We start from the raw sequence: 20,497 nt of genomic DNA on the forward strand, positions 1-20,497 counted from the left end.
TTCAATACCTGGCGTGGTCACTTTTGCTGGGGAGCTGCATATAGATGGGAAAAATATAATTTAAAAAAGAATGCAAAATACAATATTATTTGTGACAATGGTCCTTTAAGGACTGTACACCTTTCCTTACACACTATATTGTCATAAGTAATGGGATGCCTGCCTTAACATGCACTTGAACTTTAATGGCATCCCAGTCTTAGTCCATAGAGTTCAATATTGAGTTGGCCCACCCTTTGCAGCTATAACAGCTTCAACTCTTCTGGGAAGGCTGTCCACAAGGTTTAGAAGTGTGTCTATGGGAATGTGGAACCTTGTGGACAGCTTTCCTAGAAGAGTTGCAGCTGTTATAGCTGCAAAGGATGGGCCAACTTAATAATAAACTCTACGGACTAAGACTGGGATGCCCAGTTCACCAATTATTTAGAATGAAATTTATGAGCTTTAAAACGTAACTGTAGATCTCTTTATCAGAGACTAATATCATACAGACAATAGCTCACCATCAGTAGTGCTGTCCTCAGTTGCATTAATCCAAAAGAGTTCCCATTGAAATGTCAGATTATCCGTTTCACTACAATCTGTACAAACAGCCTGCACAGAAAATGGTTTGTTCCAGTTGACTGAGCTCCCTGTGCATTCAACACAAGTCATTTTAAGTAACCTGTAACAATAAGCGAACAACTAATTAGCTATAAAATATGAGAAAAATTAGTAATAGACAACATGACAAAAATGGATAAGGAAAACCTTTTAACAAGACTGGTTTGCTGGCTCAGTCAATAAAAACTGAAAGAGATTATTCAAGGAAACTAAAAAAAAAATGTACAAGCACACAGCAATGTGGTGATAAAGTAAACCCATAGTAGCCAAATAGCAATTTGGTGAGTGCACAATGCACAACCTTAATGAAATGTGCATGTTTTGGATAAATCAGAGAAAAACTCCTACCTATCATACTTCTAACACATTTTATAAATATTAACTAGTCTTTGAGATATATCTATATCTATATATCTACAAATCCGATTCCAAAAAAGTTGGGACACTGTACAAATTGTGAATAAAAACAGAATGTAATGATGTGGAAGTTTCAAATTTCAATATTTTATTCAGAATACAACATAGATGACATATCAAATGTTTATACTGAGAAAATATATCATTTTAAGGGAAAACTAAGTTGATTTTAAATTCCATGGCATCAACACATCTCAAAAAAGTTGGGACAAGGCCATGTTTACCACTGTGTGGCATCCCCTCTCCTTTTTATAACAGTCTGCAAATGTCTGGGGACTGAGGAGACAAGTGGCTCAAGTTTAGGAATAGGAATGTTGTCCCATTCTTGTCTAATACAGGCTTCTAATTGCTCAACTGTCTTAGGTCTTCTTTGCCACATATTTCTCTTTATGATGCGCCAAATGTTTTCTATGGGTGAAAGATCTGGACTGCAGGCTGGCCATTTCAGTACTCGGATCCTTCCTCTACGCAGCCATGATGTTGTAATTGATGCAGTATGTGGTCTGGCATTGTCATGTTGGAAAATGCAAGGTCTTCCCTGAAAGAGATGACGTCTGGATGGGAGCATATGTTGTTCTAGAACTGGATATACCTTTCAGCATTGATGGTGCTTTTCCAGATGTGTAAGCTGCCCATGCCACATGCACTCATGCCACCCCATACCATCAGAGATGCAGGCTTCTGAACTGAGCGCTGATAACAACTTGGGTTGTCCTTGTCCTCTTCAGTGCAGATGACATGGCGTCCCAGTTTTCCAAAAATAACTTCAAATTTTGATTCGTCTGACCACGGAACAGTTTTCCACTTTGCCACAGTCCATTTTAAATGAGCCTTGGCCCAGAAAAAAAATGCCTGCTCTTCTGGATCATGTTTAGATGCGGGTTATTTTTTGGCCTATAGCGTTTTAGCCGGCAACGGCGAATGGCACGGTGGACTGTGTTCACCGAAAAATGTTTTCTGGAAGTATTCCTGAGCCCATGTTGTGATTTCCATTACAGTAGCATCCCTGTATGTGATGCAGTGCCGTCTAAGGGCCCGAAGATCAAGGGCATCCAGTATGGTTTTCTGGCCTTGACCCTTTCGCACAGAGATTGTTCCAGATTCTCTGAATCTTTGGATGATATTATGCACTGTAGATGATGATAACGTCCAAATCTTTGCAATTTTTCTCAGAGAAAATCCTTTCTGATATTGCTCCACTATTTTTCGCCGTAGCATTGGGGGAATTGGTGATCCCCTGCTCATCCTGACTTCTGAGAGACACTGCCACTCTGAGAGGCTCTTTTTATACCCAATCATGTTGCCAATTGACCTAATAAGTTGCAAATTGGTCCTCCAGCTCTTCCATATATGTACATTTAACTTTTCCAGCCTCTTATTGCTACCTGTCCCAACTTTTTTGGAATGTGTCGCTCTCATGAAATCCAAAATGTGCCAATATTTGGCATGACATTTCAAAATGTCTCACTTTCAACATTTGATATGTTATCTATATTATATTGTGAATAAAATATAAGTTTATGAGATTTGTAAATTAGTCCATTCCTTTTTTACTCACAATTTGTACAGTGTCCCAACTTTTTTGGAATTGGGTTTGTATATATATATATATATATATATATATATACACAGTATATATTATCCTTTAAAGAGAGAGTATTTCAATGGAATTCTCCTAAAATTCTTTAGGAGTTTCTGTTTGTTGGTGGATGATAACTGTCTTTAAGAACAGATCAACACATTTTTAGTGTTCATGATTATTTCTTTCTAAAAAGCATGTACTGAGAAAAATATAGAGGTTACTGTTACAGATCTCAATCTTTTAATGCAAACTGCTGAATATCTTTGATTGCAATACTTTAACCACTTCCCGCCCACCCTATTGCAGATTGACGGCGGGAATGTGGTTGTATTATCCTGACCGGACGTCATATGACGGCGGCAGGATAATAGAGCTCTGGGGGCGCGCAGAGCGGCGATCGGTGATGCGAGGTGTCAGCCTGACACCCTGCATCTCCGATCTCAGTAAAGAGCCTCTGACGTAGGCTCTTTACCATGTGACCAGCCATGTCCAATCACGGCTGGTCACATAGTAAACAGGAACAGCCGTTGATCGGCTTTCCTTAGTTCGTGCCTGACAGGCACGAGTAAAGGAGCGCCGATCGGCGGCTACCCTGACAGGGGGGGGGGGGTCGGCACTGGTAATCAGATCATTGATTACCAGTGCAGACCCTTGGGGGGTGCCACTAGAACCACCAGGGATGCCCACCCATGACCCCAGGGATGCCCACCTATGACCCCAGGGATGCCCACTATGGCCACCAGGGATGGCAATCAGGGCTCAGGGAGCCCCCCATTGCCTTCCCCATCAGTGCTGCCTGCTAGTGCCCTCCCTATCAGTGCTGCCCACCAGTGCCCATCATTGCCATCTTTCAGTGTCGCCCACCAGTGCCCATTATTGCCCACCAGTGCCGCCTATCAGTGCCCATTAGTGCCCATCAGTGCCGCCCGTCAGTGCCCATCAGTGCCGGCCAGTGCCGCCTATCAGTGCCCATTAGTGCCCATCAGTGCCACCTATCAGTGCCCGTCAGTGCCACCTATCAGTGCCCATCAATGCCGCCTATCAGTGCCCAGCAGTGCCGCCTATCAATGCCCACCAATGCTGCATATCTGTACTACCTATCAGTGCCACATATCAGTGCCTATCAGTGCCGCCTATCAGTGCCGCCTATCAGTGCCACCCCATCAGTGCCACTCCATCAGTGCCACTCCATCAGTGCCTCCTCATCAGTGCCTCCTCATCAGTGCCTGTCAGTGCAGTCTCATCAGTGCAGGAAAAAACTTATTTATTTACAAAATTGTATAACATAAACAAAAAACTTTTTTTTTTTTCAAACTTTTCAGTCTTTTTTTATTTGTTTAGCAAAAAGGAAAAAACCCAGAGGTGATCAAATACCACTAAAAGAAAGCTCTATTTGTGGGGGGAAAGTGACATAAATTTGGTGTAGGTACAGTGTTGCATGACCGCGCAATTGTCATTCAAAATGCAACAGCGCTAAAAGGGGAAAATTGGCCTGGGCAGGTAGGGGGTGAAAGTGCCCTGTATTGAAGTGGTTAAATCACAGACCTGGAACACACTTCTAGTCATTAAAATCAGAGTGAAATTAGAAATCCTGGTCTGTGTGCCTTGCTCTTGGGTCATTAATCAGAAAATACAGAATTCAGTAAATCAGCGTGACAGTCAGGCATTCAGCATTTTCAGAAGAAGAGATCAGCTATGCCAGCCTGCATATGTTTCCTTTAACAGTTATACAAACCTAATCACAAGGAACACAGATGGTGCAACTGTATCTAAGTCCATGAGGTCACCAGCAGGTCTAAACATACCGACTAGATACCTGTATCTTATTGACCCGCCATGCACCATATTACATTGTATACAAAATAAAGCAGCATTTATCTTTCTTTCACATTTTTTTCTGCTTTCTTTAAAGTGGAATTCTGGTCAAAACCTTACTTAAAACTGTCTCTCCACCCTGCTAACACCTATTCTAACTAAACTCTGTAAGAAAGATGTGTACACTTACATAAGACTGCTCTGGTCTAGTCACGTGATTGGTTGTCCTCTGTTAGCCAGTGCTGGCTGCAGGGGAGAGGAGGAGCGCAACATTGGATGGGCCTGTGGGTGATGTCACCGCTCTCAGGCATTGCCAGCCATTGTCGAGTGCTCTCTACATTCACCTGCAGCTGCTGCTGGCTGACACAGGGGAGATCACATGGCCAGACCGGAGTGGGCTGAAAATAGGTAAGTATACAGAAGTTAGTCAGAATGGGCATTATGAGGCGGGAGGGGACAGTTTTAAGAGTAGTTAGGTTTTGACCAGAATTTCACTTTAAGCTTCTATCATACTTACTGAATGAAAAAAAAAATATCCAATTCTCTGAAATGTCACCTATTTCAATGCTTTCTGAATATAATCAGCACTTGTATGAGACATGAGCAAGGCCCTGTTCAGATTTTTAACCAGGGCTCTGTCGTTTTATTTTTTTACACATCTGATACAAACCTTAAATTTGTGCCTGGTCTGATGGATAAAAACATTTCAGCATTTGAAGATTTACGATCCCCACTGGATACACTTAAACTAAAATGAAACTGGTCACACTTATCATGGAGTAAAGCAGTTGGAAAAGTGATAACGGCATCATTTGTCTGTAATGGATCTTGCACATATGCATTGAAGCACGAGTGATGTTGTTTATTCAGTGGAGTACAATCCCAAAAGAACCTTAAATAAACATTTTAAAAGATCACAGTTAATATTAGAAAAAAAGAAGTCTGACTGCTTACATATTTGAAAGGTATAAAAAGCCATGTAGAAAATTTCAGTTATACTTTGAATTCAGAGAATGACTGCATCTACAACACTTTGTATGACATTTTTAACATTTTGTTACATGAATATATGCAGAACATGTCTGCATCCTTAAGTGGAACGTCGCTCTCTCTATCAACATTGACTCTTTTTAATCTTTTTGCTGCTAGCATTAGTAAATAGATTGGATGGTGTAATTTCCTTCATGGTTTCCAGGCCTAGGCAAATTATGTCATACATTCCAGGAGTTTACAGGAGGGGAGGAAAGATTTTTTCAGCTAAGCACACCATCCTGTCTGCATTTCTGAGCTAAGGGCAAATGGATTCCAGAAAGTATATGCTACATGAATCACCTGCTATTACTGAAGATGGCCATGGCCAGAAATGCTGGGGACTGTTTTTCAAAGAGATTTCTCAGCAAAATTAAGCCATGGATGGATTGATTACTTTGTTTTTTTTATATAAAAAATGAATTAAATAACAGTTTTGGTTTGTGGTGCTCAGATGCAGTGTAGTTCCACTTTAAGTAACATTTTCTGCAGGAGTTTGTAGAACCATTACCATTTGCCTTGTAAGCAAATGACTACACAGCCCCCTGTCCTTGTCCCACAGGCAGCAATGTAGACATCCGAAGAAAGCGCCTTCTCTATTGCAGTGAAGGTGGTAGAAGGCTGTGCGCCCAGCACATCACATGATTACAAATAAAGTTGAGTTTAATAGTCTTTAAACTTAGGACTAACCAATATAGCAATTAGTTAGAGAGAAGACAAAGGGTTTGCTTTTGGCCAGGAGCTTTTAGGTAATTTTAACAGACATACACATACGTTTTAGCAGACATACACAATCAAAAATGGCAACCACCCATATCTATAACTTCAACATTGTAGCTTAAAAAGCAAGGCACACTTGGAAGAGCTGTGCACACAGCAAACAAACCAAAATATATTTCCCAGCACACTTACCAAATAACCAGCAAAATATCAACATATATACCAGGAGCAAAGTTTTGGTTGATAACACTGAAAATGGAGCAAGCTGTGAAGAACCACATGAAAACAAGGAAAGCAACCAATTTCATACAGATAATGCATACAGATGGAAATTAACTCAGCATTCCAGTGCTGTAAGACCACAATACAAATATTAAGATGCAATGCTGCCTACGAATGTTTGTAAATATAGTGTAATATAAAATGTTAATTTATGGGGGGGGCGTGGCCAGCCATGGCTGGATAAGCGACATCTAAAGCGACTTATGAGCCCTGATCACACAGGCAGCCACCGGACAGCGGCGGGAATCAGAGGAGAATCCCTACAGCCGGGCAACCTATTCTTGATTCAACAATTAAAGATATGATAATGTCTTTAGGAGGTGCACTGCAACATCACATGATAAACTTTATGCAAAAATCAAAAATGGGGATAGATGCAATCGGAGAAAGAGTGGACTATATAGAGAAAAAAAAATTTGATTTTAATGCTGATCATAACAAATTAGTAGACTCTCACTTTGACTTGGAGGTCAAGCAACTTAGAATGAAAGTGGCGGACCTAGAAGTGAGGTCCAGATGTAATAATGTGAAGTTCAGAGGTATCCTTGAAAAAGTAAAACCATCAGATCTAAGATGCTTTATTAAGGGAATGATCTCTGAATTAATCCCTACAATTCCTCAACTGGAGGATTGGAGAATTGGAAATCGATAGAGCGCACAGATTACCTAAACTGCCGCACATCCCAGAGAGATTACCAAGAGACGTCCTAGCCAGAATATGTTTTTCTGGTGTGAAAGAACAACTGATGCACGCCGCCACTCTCCTCTTCCGGATCCCTACGCAGAAATCATTCTATACTCCGATCTCTCTCAAGCGACGATTCTCACTCACAAAAACCTTAATTTGATTACCAAGATCCTACAAAACCACAGTATAATTTACAAGTTGGGGTTCCCCACAAAAATACTGGTAGACCATGAAGGCACTTCATATTCAGTCACTAACTTGGAACTTGGGAACTTCTTCCCAGCAATGAAAACAACTTACTGGATAAATCCACACCTGGAAAAATCCCTCAAGATTGGCAAACAATCCATAGGTGACCTAAGTACCCAATCTAAGGAAAGTGTTCTCTATTTTTTTCTGGTCATGATATTTCATTATTAAGGAGTCTCAGGTTAATTTATTAATAAATATTCAGGGACGCGGAACCTCAGGGAATCCAGCTCTCGGACAGTCTTGTGTTTTTCCCTTAACCCCCAGTAATTAATACAAGTTTACTCTACACTGGAGTTGCAGTGCAACTTCATTTTTTTCTTATTTTCTAATGGTTCAGTTAATTGGTTTACCTTTTTTCCTTTCTTATGCTGATTACATGGGTCAGTACCTCCACCTACTGTAGGAAAAAAATATCTACACTGAATTTCTCGGCTTCATTATCCCAATTGTGCATTTTTATGTAATTCTATTATCATTCCTCAGTACTCCTTTCTACATTTGCAATGAATCTTAAGCTTATGTCACTAAACGTTAAAGGACTCAATAACCCATACAATCGGAGAGCTCTGTGGTTGGATATTATGAATTTTGGTAGTGACATCATCTGCATCCAGGAATCCCATTTCGGATTGGATAAATCACCCAAATTTAACCACCATAAATTCCCACAAATACTTGTATCCAATAGCAGCAAGAAAAAAATGGAGTAATCACAGCAATTAAGGACACTGTTTCCTTGCATTTACTAGACCCTAAAACAGACACCCAAGGAAGATACATGATTTTGGTAGCCTCTATAGACAATTCAACATACACAATTGTCAATTTATATGCCCCCAACAAAAACCCTCATCAGTTTATCCTGAAAACCATCAAGAAAGCATGGAAAATACAGCAAGGTTGCCTCATTATTTGCAGAGACTTCAATGCACTGATGGATCCCACTATGGACACTTCCAAAAAAGGTCCTAAGACCATAAATGGTTTAAATACCATCTTCTCCTCTGAAAACCTGTATGATCCCTGGAGGTGTTTACATACTACGGAAAAAGACTATACATTTTTTCACATGTTCATAAAACATACTCCAGAATAGACTATTTCGTCACAGACTTCTCCTGCCAAGGATAATGGATGCCTGCATTCATAACAGTACATGGTCAGACCCCCACCCCCAAGGAGAGTTGTCTGTCTGTGATGAGAAATAGACAAAGAATACTTTGCTTTAAATGATAATCATTCTGTAATTGGTTCTACTCTTTGGTGTACTCATAAAGCATATGCTAGAGGCCTTCTTATACAAATGGCCGCTAGGGAAAAAAATAAGAAAATTAAATGCCATTAATAATACACTAAAAGATATACAATATAAGTATTACATAAAGAAAAACCCTATGATACAAACCTAGTTCTCCAGCTTAATAATTTGAGGTCTGAATTACGCTCTGCCCTTATAGCAGATCACGACAAATACCTTAAAAGATTGAACTTAAAGTATTACTCCCAGGGTAACAAACCCGGTAAGTTAATGGCCTCTCAACTACGGCAAAAAAAAAAATCCCAAAACGAACCAATCATGCTACTGGGAAGGTAGTACTCAATCCTAAAGAAATTGTGGATACCTTCTCAGAATATTATGAATCACTATACAGTCTAAAATATGATAATTACACCCCCAACCCACCACTAAAAATATAACAGAATTTCTAAAAAAAGTGAACTTACCAAAAATTGACCCTACTTTCTTAGATCAACAAAACAAACCAATATCATCAGATGAAACTCTAAAAGTAATTAAAGAATTACCAAAAAGTATATCCCCAGGAAATTATGGTCTATCAGGGGAATATTACAAAGCCTTTGCTGATATCTTAATCCCTTAGCTAACTAATATGTTTAGCCAAGTAGCAAATTCTAAACTTTCCCTCAAAGAATTACTGGAAGCTATAATAATCACATTACAAAAATCAGCCAAATAACCCTCATCCCCCTTAAATTATAGACCTATTTCATTACTAAACTTTGACCTAAAAATGTATGCAAAAATATTAGCCAACAGATTAATAACTATAACACCTTCGCTGATTGGTCCTGACCAGGTAGGATTTGTAAAGGGGATACAAGCACCAGATGGCACCAGACAGATGCTGAAATTAATCAATCAAATACATACCAATCTAACACCCTCCCTGCTCCTAGCACTAGACGCAGAGAAAGCATTAAATAGAAGGCATTGCAAATACATTTCCAATACACTAAGTTCGGTTTTAGGGGCTTTATTCATTCAGTCATTATGGCACCCTATACTCAACCTACAACAAAGGTTTTTACTTCAGGTATAATCTTTAGAAATGTCACCTTAACAAACGGCCCCAGACAAGGCTGCCCACTTTCCCCGCTAATCTTTTCCTTAGCGATAGAACCGCTAGCAGAATATATATGAAAAACCCCCAATATCAAAGATATAACAGTAGGTCAGTATAAACATAAACTAGGTTTATTTGCTGATGATATCATACTCACATTAACCAACCCTAATTCTTCTTTGCAAGTAGTCCAAGAACAACTAGAAAAATTTGTGTCAAGTCATATTGTCATACTACAAAATTACCCAAAACAAATGATTTGTTTTCCCTACTAATCTCCCTATGGATCTCACCGGTAATCTACACATGAAATACGCATACAACTGGAATGAAACCTTGATAACCTACTTAGAGGTCCAACTCGCTTTTTCTCCAACTAAAATCTATGAGGCTAATTTCCCCACAATCCTAGACCAAGTCAACAAGGAGTTGCAAAACATACAAAAATCCTAACTATCTTGGGTCAGTAAAATAGCGGCATTTAAAATGCAAACTTTACCAAAAATATTGTACTACTTCCGATCTTTACCTATTCCAATTCCTGCTAGATTTTTTTACGTGACTAAATGTGAAACTTAAAAAGTTCATTTGGAATGCTAAAAAACCTAGAGTGGCGTTCTCAATATTAACCACCAATAAATCCTTAAGGGGTATGGGTTTACCAGATATTAAAAGCTATTAATATGCAACCTTACTAGACCAAATAAAATTTTGGTTCTTATCACCAGAAGACAAATTATGGTTAAACATTGAGAAAGAGGCAACCAAAGGTCATGGTCTTTATGTCCTAGCAATTGCTAGCATTATTCTTCATAAAATTAACATACCCAATCTTTTAAATATCAGATCTACAATAACAGCATGGAAACATATCCTATCTAATACTAAGAACTTGACTGGTAAAGTTGAAGTACCAATTCCATCAGGAATAATAAACTATAGTAAAATCCGCCTATTGGTGGGTGAATGGATCAAACAGGGTCATCATCTATTCCAAAAAAGACAACAGTCTTGAGTAAGCTTAGCAAATATGCCCGATTAAAAGATTTTGATCCCAACAAACATGTAGAAATACCTTTAGCAATCTGGCATTTTCTTACTAGAAATAATGAACAAAAGAGGAAAGGAATTTCTTTTTTTTTTTTAATGAAATATTGGTTTCCCAGTCAAATAATAACTAAAACAACCATATGATTAAATGGGAAAAGGGCTTGGCTCAAGAAATTTCTTTGGTTCAATGGAAGAAATCCTTTCTGATAATTAGTAAATCCTCTTCATGTATTGAACACTGGGACAAGTCACAAAAAATATTAAATAGATGGTACCTGACTCCATACAAATTATCAAAAATATATCTTTCCACTTCCCTCATATGTTGGAGATGCAATGAACAGATTGGCAATCTTTTACATAATCTATGGAGCTGTAAAAGCTTACAAAGTTTTTGGAAATCGATTTCTTACTTCTTGGCAAATCTAATCGGGAGCCTAACCAAGCTTACTCCTGCTACAACCTTACTGGGAATTAATCTTGATATTTATCCTACAACATATAGAACAATTGTAGTTCATATATTATTAGCAGCCAGGCTCACTATAACCAATCTGTGAAAAACCACTGATGTACCTAGCTTATCGACTGTCATTTCCAGACACTCATGCGCGATACGAATTGCTGCTAGCATATAAGAACTATTCCAACATTACCTTTAAAAATAAATGGCAAACCTGATTATCTCACCATAAAGCTTCCAAATATCTAAAGGAGTGTAATCTTTAGTAAAAGTCTTAAGTTTGAAATATCCTAAGTCCTTATATGACATTCTATGTTTCTCTTGTGTAGTTTACATGCTCGTTATATCCTTTTTTACATTCCATGTTGATGCAACTCTATGTTTAACTTGATGTCCAGTCCAGTTTGGTTCAGCCTACAGTTTGTTCCCATCAGGGGTAGCCTGGTCTGAGGACATTAAGACACCTATAAATTATTTTACAATACCTTCCTTTGTTGAACTGAATCCATCATTGTCAACTATTATTCATGGTATTCTGTATTGATACTTTTTACAAATTAATAAAAATGTAATGTTTTTAAAAGAAAAATAAATGTCATTTATACTTGTCAAAGAATAAATATGGGGCTTCCTTAAAAAAAAACAAAATAAAATAAACACTTCTCTTTAGCTTCAATACTTTTAAGGTCACTGACTATAAACAAGCATGCACATGTGAAAGTGAACTCAAAATTCCTGATCTACATACATATTTCTGGCCAGTTCCTAAAAATGTATTGAAGCCAATGGATCAGCAGCAAAGTCAGGTCACTAGCATCTTCTGAGAGAAAAGCAAAGGCAGCCTCCATATTCTCTTAGAACAGGTTTAACAGTCAAGAAATGACAACCAAATAAATGAAACTTCTGAGTTTCAGTTCATAGCATGTTTATCAGCATTACTTCCCAGTGCTGCTGAAACTGCTCTGCAACTAAGTTCGTTTTTTTTTTTTTCAACCCATAATGTTCTAATAATTCTACAGTTCTATACAACAAATGCTAGGCCGTTGTCAGCAAGCTTTTCCTATAAAGAGATGTCTTTGGTAATGGCTTACCTTAAAGAAGAACCAGGATTATCTGGATCAAACGATGCTGTTCCATCCAATACGAAATATTTCACAGTGTTTTTATCTATGTAAAGATGATGGCCATTTGCAATCACACTCACTGGAGCAGTCGGTTGAACCTCAACTGCCACAGTGTAATTACTGTAGACCACAGTTCCAATTATTTGAACCTAAAAAAAAAAAAAAAAAGCATATTGAACACAGCACTTTGCACTAAATTAAAAAAAAAACATAGGGGGATAACTAATAATGAATATGGATCATTGGAACTATCACCAAGTGGTAAATATTTCTTGTTTGAATAACTACCCGAAAATTGATCTACTAAAGACCTCATTGATCATACCAAGTATAATGCTATCCAGAAATGTAATATTATTTGTGAAATATCCTTGAATGCCAAAGGGACGTACACAACAAAGGTTACGGTAGTCACATCTTTTTGTCTGAAAGGGGATTAGAAAAGTACATTGTTCAGAACCCCCATTTCAACTGTAGGGTCCCAGATGTGATATTTTAGGCCCTAATGCTAACCCTTAATGACTAAAACCCTAACACTTACCTTTCCTGTTGCAAATGTGGTCCTTTGCTTGCATATTCTTCTATCCATTACTGGGATCTCCTGAGCCAAAGAGCATCCTTCATGTGTCTGTGACATGTGTCTGTCATGTGACCTAATGATAGCTTTTGTGTTAACTGTTAGCAACCCAGAGAATGTATCTGGATGGATCTGTAATCCCCAATTCTTGCACTGTTAACATGAATCCTGAACCTGCACACTTGTGTATATGACATTTTAAATCCATAAGGACTCATGGGTAACAGACTGTGGAGTCATACCAAGTAGGTTACCAGTGGCACAGATTTTCGAAAATTACACCTCTCTGTTACATGTGGTTGACTTTATTATAATTTATTCAGCACTGTACATGCATTTTTAAGAATACCAGCTGTGAATCGGATTCTGCAACAATTTGAATATTTGGTTTTATCTTAAGAATTATGCAGGTAGACTCATAAAGATTTTTACCTTAACTAGCTTAATTTGTTTTGCCTAAGGATGTTACTCAGAGTTCAGAAGCTCTGTTACTCTATTAACATAAGATGACTCCTAGCTCCTGAGCATGCACAACAGATTAACACCCAAGTAACCTGGCACATGCAGTCCAATGTGAGGAATGCAAAGGCATGTATACTAGGGAGACAACACATCCTCTCAATAAGTAGATGGCCCAAAATAGGAGCCCAGCATTTGCAGGCCAGGGATCAGCAGTGTTCCCAAATCTTTAGGAAAAGCAACATTCTTTTGAGAACAATGAGGTGCATATTTAGGAGAGAAAGGACAATTTATTTGCAAGAGGCATAAATGAGACCAACTACAGCACGTCAGTCTGAAACAACCATGTCTAAACAAGGATAGGGGCCTAGAACTCTTCACACTAAACACCATACATAGATAAATGGCTGGAATCACTCTCCAAAGCCTTTTTTTCACTGATGGGTTAGTTTGTTTTTGAACAAAACTCACGGTAACAGATCAAGTATTTCTCCACACCAATCTTTTTTTTTTTAGAGCAATAAATGTTAATGCTGACAGCCCTGCACTACTGTTAGGTTAGTGGATGTCTTCTGTCTTATTTCTTGTACGTGTTTCATATCAGTGAACATGCAGAGAACTCTTTTGTTCAAATGTTTTGCTGAAAGCAGGCATTTAAATGGCATTTGCTGCGCATTCTTTTTCGAGGAACAGCATCTCTTCTGAGCTGACTTTGAGACCTGGAGATGACTGTGGGTAGGAGTACTCATCTGCTCAGCAGAAGTCTAGGCTTCAACCCAGGTAAACACCTACAGGACTTCTGCTCAAGGCCAAGAAGAGTTCAGTTTTTCACAGGTTTCAGCTTCAGGCCAAACCGAAAATAGGAGTCCAGTTTTCCGCACTTCTGAAAATCCGCACACATGTCCTCTTTGGGCATGAAGAGGCTCTCATACTTTCCAAAGTTGGGGGAGATCTGTTAGCTTTTGCAAACACCTGGATAGAGAGCATCTCAGATGCCTGGGTACCGAATGTGGTTTCCAGGGGCTAGGAGTTCCCTCTCAGCCCCCTCCTTGGTTCATGTCTTTCAAACTTCCAAACATCCAGGTCTTGTGCGTCTTCTGGAACAAGGGCTTCTCAAGTTCCTGTGAAGGATAAGGTTTTAGAAATTTTCTTCCAACTTTTTTTAAAATTCCAGAACCAAAAGGGGGCACCCACTTCATCTTGTATCTCAAGGCCCTGAATGTCTTCATCAGTCCTGAAAATTCCATATGGAATCCCCCTGGTCTGTCATAGCCTCTCTTCATCAGAGAGACTTTCTGGCCTTTGTGGACATAAAGGACATGTACTTGCATGTCCCTCTTTGTCTTGCACATTAGTTATTCCTACGCTTTGCTGTGGAAACTTCCAGTTCATGGCCCTGCCATTCAGTCTGTCTTTCGCACCCTATATATTTACCAAGCTTCTAACTTGCCTTGCTATGCTCCCAGGGCATTGTCATTGTGGGATATCTGAATGGCCTCCTGTTAAGGGAACAGTCAAGACCCTGACCAACAATGTGGAGCAGGCGGTTAAGAGCTTAAAATACCAAACCTTTAAAAATCTGTATTGGAATGGACCCATTGCTTAGAATATCTGGGTCTGCTCCAATGTGGGAATCATGGAGACCAGAATGCTCTAGAGTGGCTATGAAGCAGGAGGACCATGTGACAGTCAACTAAGGTGGAAGACTACCTGAATAGCACAGGAATGTGTGTTTCTTTCCCTTTGTCTGGTAATAATACACCAGAAGACAATTTACCTTCATTGTCTGGATGTAGTTTGAGCATGTCTATCTCATAGTCACTGCTTCCATTAGAAAGACTGACTCTATTTATCATTTCAGATTGTCCCTGCAAAGAGGCACCAGCTTTTCATTTCCCCATTTTTTGGTGACTTGGTGAAAGATAAGTTTACCTTTATGGGCAGAATTTCAGGTTTCATAATAAATAAAAGCGTTTTCCAATGCCATTTCTGGCCCAGATATCCCAGTGTTTTCTCTCACTTACCTCATCCACTGGATGTTTACAATCTTGTCAGACTATTTGTATTTTTGATAGGATTTTCAGATTCCATTACTTCCTCAGCTTTCACCTCCTGTTAGGTTATTTGCAAGAAGCCTTCACTTCCTTGTTGCATCACAAAAGAAGGTGTGATAGGGTGTGTTCACCACTCCTCCCTCATTACAATATTACCTTCAGCCTAATTCCTATACAATCTGAATATACAATCTCCTTTAGATCTCCCATCAGATATGTAGTACAAGGGCCTGTCTGATTTGATATACATTGAATAGATTGTTCAGGTGTGTCCTCCAATTCCATAGTTCTGGAAAGTCTAAAGGCTCGTACACACTTGACGAAAATCGGAGGAAATATCCTCCGAATTTTCTCTCTTATGCTCAGCGGTCATAACCGTTTTTAGTTGACAGTGCATAATGTTCACAAAATTTCTTGTCCGATTTTTTTTTTTTTTGGGGACGTTTGTTCCTAGACTTTCAGGTCGTCAGCAGCTTCAGATCATGCGCGGTCTTTCGTATCCGATTTTTCGCAGACGTACTGCATACACATTAAACAAAAATTGACCATGCTGGGGACGGACGATAAAAATTTTGGTGTTTGTCCCTCCATTTTTTTTTAGTTGAAAATGTCGACAACGGCTGCTGAAAGTTGTGTACACACTAGCTGAAATTTGTACGATTTTACCTCGGACGGGAATTCTCAGCAGATTTTCTACCTGTGTGTACCCCACCTTATGGAAATTGTACAGAGATTGCATAGGGTATGGCTATCTTTATACAAGTACATTGGAGGGAGTGGATGGAGACAGATGTCAGGCCGCATTCATATCGCCACGTAGTGAAAACTCACATTCCTGCATGCGTTTGTTTTGGGTGTTTTGATGCATTTTCACTCATGACACATAGGGCAGCCCATATATTTGAATAGACTGCCCTACATGCAACAATTGCCCCAAAAAAGCTTCAGAACTTTTTTGGGAGCATGGTGCGTTACTGCAGTTTTTGGTGCGTTTACTGCACTTGGGGAGCCTTTAACATATATAAGCATGATGCACATTTGCAGCACTTCTGAAACCCATAGCAAAGTGTGCATTTTCTGTGTGCTTTGCCATGCATTTGGAAACACTCAGATGTGAATGGACCCAAAACAAGGAATGCTGGGATTCGTAGAGGTTACACCAGCCTGTTTTTTGTTTGTCAGTATCCAAATATTCCTGTGGGTGGCAATATGACCTAGATAACAGTTCTCTCTGAATTCCTTATTCTATGATAAAGTCCAAGAAAGGGTAAGAAAAGGTGTACAGTGAGTAAAAAAATCAGATTTTATATAAAATATAGAGAAAGAGCAGACAAGGACATTTAAGATGTTATGTAATTTTGCATTAAAACAACAAATCATACACCCATAAATATGTTAAACTGCCACTGAGTGTATGCAGGTGTTCCTTTACCAAAGAAACTTCCATTGGATGTAGTTGTAAGTGGAGTCTATGTCCTTTTATAATCGTGTGTGGTCGGGGTCCTGAGCAGAAGAAGAATGGGAACAGGCTATCCCTTACTAATATTAAAAAAGAATAGCGCGCAAATGCAAAAGAAATAACTACCAAATCTGAAGACAATCCATAAATAAAAATGGGGGTTTGGTCCCACCATATGGCCATATCGTGCTCAAGCCCACTACTGCGTCAAAGTACCCCATTATCAGTGGGTCCTACACTATCCATGAAAAAGAGATGAATCCAGCCTAACCCTTGGAGATAATACTCCTTGCTGGGAAGGATGTGCAAATGCACTACAGGGGACTCCTCCTATATCAACTTGATGGTGGACACTGATTGAGTACAGGTGTGTGTGGGGGGGTGGGGAGGGTTGCTCAACCTCGATAGTCTGGTCAGACCGAATACATAATAAACAGGCAAAAAATTTGGGGGAGCATACCCATGTATTTCTAAAGCTGCTGCAGCTATGAACCAAAAGACATGTATATTAAAAAAGAATAGCGCGCAAATGCAAAAGAAATAACTACCAAATCTGAAGACAATCCATAAATAAAAATGGGGGTTTGGTCCCACCATATGGCCATATCGTGCTCAAGCCCACTACTGCGTCAAAGTACCCCATTATCAGTGGGTCCTACACTATCCATGAAAAAGAGATGAATCCAGCCTAACCCTTGGAGATAATACTCCTTGCTGGGAAGGATGTGCAAATGCACTACAGGGGACTCCTCCTATATCAACTTGAGCAACCCTCCCCACCCCCCCACACACACCTGTACTCAATCAGTGTCCACCATCAAGTTGATATAGGAGGAGTCCCCTGTAGTGCATTTGCACATCCTTCCCAGCAAGGAGTATTATCTCCAAGGGTTAGGCTGGATTCATCTCTTTTTCATGGATAGTGTAGGACCCACTGATAATGGGGTACTTTGACGCAGTAGTGGGCTTGAGCACGATATGGCCATATGGTGGGACCAAACCCCCATTTTTATTTATGGATTGTCTTCAGATTTGGTAGTTATTTCTTTTGCATTTGCGCGCTATTCTTTTTTAATATACATGTCTTTTGGTTCATAGCTGCAGCAGCTTTAGAAATACATGGGTATGCTCCCCCAAATTTTTTGCCTGTTTATTATGTATTCGGTCTGACCAGACTATCGAGGTTGAGCAACCCTCCCCACCCCCCCACACACACCTGTACTCAATCAGTGTCCACCATCAAGTTGATATAGGAGGAGTCCCCTGTAGTGCATTTGCACATCCTTCCCAGCAAGGAGTATTATCTCCAAGGGTTAGGCTGGATTCATCTCTTTTTCATGGATAGTGTAGGACCCACTGATAATGGGGTACTTTGACGCAGTAGTGGGCTTGAGCACGATATGGCCATATGGTGGGACCAAAAGCCCATTTTTATTTATGGATTGTCTTCAGATTTGGTAGTTATTTCTTTTGCATTTGCGCGCTATTCTTTTTTAATATACATGTCTTTTGGTTCATAGCTGCAGCAGCTTTAGAAATACATGGGTATGCTCCCCCAAATTTTTTGCCTGTTTATTATGTATTCGGTCTGACCAGACTATCGAGGTTGAGCAACCCTCCCCACCCCCCCACACACACCTGTACTCAATCAGTGTCCACCATCAAGTTGATATAGGAGGAGTCCCCTGTAGTGCATTTGCACATCCTTCCCAGCAAGGAGTATTATCTCCAAGGGTTAGGCTGGATTCATCTCTTTTTCATGGATAGTGTAGGACCCACTGATAATGGGGTACTTTGACGCAGTAGTGGGCTTGAGCACGATATGGCCATATGGTGGGACCAAACCCCCATTTTTATTTATGGATTGTCTTCAGATTTGGTAGTTATTTCTTTTGCATTTGCGCGCTATTCTTTTTTAATATACATGTCTTTTGGTTCATAGCTGCAGCAGCTTTAGAAATACATGGGTATGCTCCCCCAAATTTTTTGCCTGTTTATTATGTATCCCTTACTAATGCCATGTAGGTTTGTAGCCTGAAAACAAGAAGGACTTTTGGGCCTAGGCCTGGAGAAAGACTAAAGGTGGGGACCCATAGTAAAAGGGACTCACGGTGGAGAATTTGGGAAACTGGCTGGACTTGCTGAATTCTGTGTACTGCTTTATTATGTACTGGACAGGGACATGTAGTCAGGGTAGGCCCCAAATTTTTTTTGGGGGGGGGGGGGGGTAGGTATCCGAAGTCCTACCCCCACCAGTGGTCAAAATATGGGGCTCCTAGCACCTACTGTTCAAGAGATACGAGGATCCATGTGTAGCTTGTCAGAAGCTGTTTGCAGCAGACTGAGAGGACAAGCTCACAGTGCCTCTGATTTCTTGTCAATGGACAGCTTGGAGCCTTGGACCAATGGTAAAGCACCATTAGTCCAGGCTGTCCAATAAAAATGCTGCAGTGGAGGCTGTCCTCTCACTGCAGTGTCATTAAAGGGGGTATGTCTCCAAAAGATAAATGTTCCCTTCCAGCCCAGACCTCTTAACTACAAGGAAAAACCTGGGTTTTGGTTTACCCATAATCCCATGTTTTTCTCACACAGAGGGAGAATCTGCTGCTGCTGAAAAGGTACTTTTTTAATCAAGCAAAATAATATATTATTATGCTATATGTTATAACATAATAATGTATTATTTATCTGTTTACCGTGCAATTACTGGTTTGAAGTTATAACTTCAAACTTCAGTAATTTGTTCGTTAAGCCACTTGAGTACAGTTTTTTAAAAATGTAGTAAATTACCTTAAAAACAATATATAATAAATATTTGTATATTACTTACTTATGGTAATTAACCTCCCTGGTGGTACGATTATGTCAGGAATTCTGTACCAAAAGCGGTACAATTTTTTTCATGGAAATTTGGCGTTATGTATTATAGGCCTACAATTCTTAGTAATTACTGACTTAAACCTGACCAAAACAAGACTCTAGTAGACATCCCAGATGTGAAAAATTTGAAACACAAACGCATGAATTATAATCGAATCAATAATATAATTTTATTATATAATATATATAATAAAATTATATTATTGATTAGATTATAATTCATGCGTTATATATTATATATATATATATATATGTGTGTGTATATATATATATATATATATATATATATATATATATGTGTGTGTATGTATATAGAACGCATGAATTATAATCTAATCAATAATATAATTTTATATATATATATGTGTGTATATAGGTGTGTGTGTGTGTGTGTGTGTGTGTGTGTGCATATATATGCATATAATATATATAATATAAAATGTGTAATGTGTTTGTGTTTTGTGCAACGTTTTTTTTTTAATTTCCCTCCCTAGTTCCGCTCCCATGCAGCATTGCTGCTGCAGGGGACGGAACTAGGAAGTCATCAGACCGACGGAGACCGACGGGGATCTCGGCTGGCGGTCACAGCAATGAGAGATCATCGCTGGATCGCAAGGAGAAGGTAAGAGAACACCGATGCGCTCTCTGCACATCCACCCCGAGCGTGACTCGGGGAT

The 20,497-nt window shown here is 39.4% G+C and overlaps 1 protein-coding gene across 1 annotated transcript in view; it reads right to left on the reverse strand.

The window, feature by feature from the left end:
- The window catches only part of PKD1L1 (polycystin 1 like 1, transient receptor potential channel interacting), a gene marked incomplete at its 5' end in the record, with an annotated part of 292,229 nt that overhangs the window by 220,556 nt on the left and 51,176 nt on the right, over positions 1-20,497 (reverse strand). Inside the window, 3 exons of the mRNA XM_082258926.1 lie at positions 504-664; positions 5,088-5,309; positions 12,359-12,540. Coding sequence (XP_082115052.1) covers positions 504-664; positions 5,088-5,309; positions 12,359-12,540 — 565 coding nt within the window. The remainder of the gene's footprint in view (positions 1-503; positions 665-5,087; positions 5,310-12,358; positions 12,541-20,497) is intronic.

This window comes from Pelophylax lessonae, assembly GCF_965119305.1.
Source record: "Pelophylax lessonae genome assembly, chromosome: 5".
Classification (NCBI taxonomy): domain Eukaryota; kingdom Metazoa; phylum Chordata; class Amphibia; order Anura; family Ranidae; genus Pelophylax; species Pelophylax lessonae.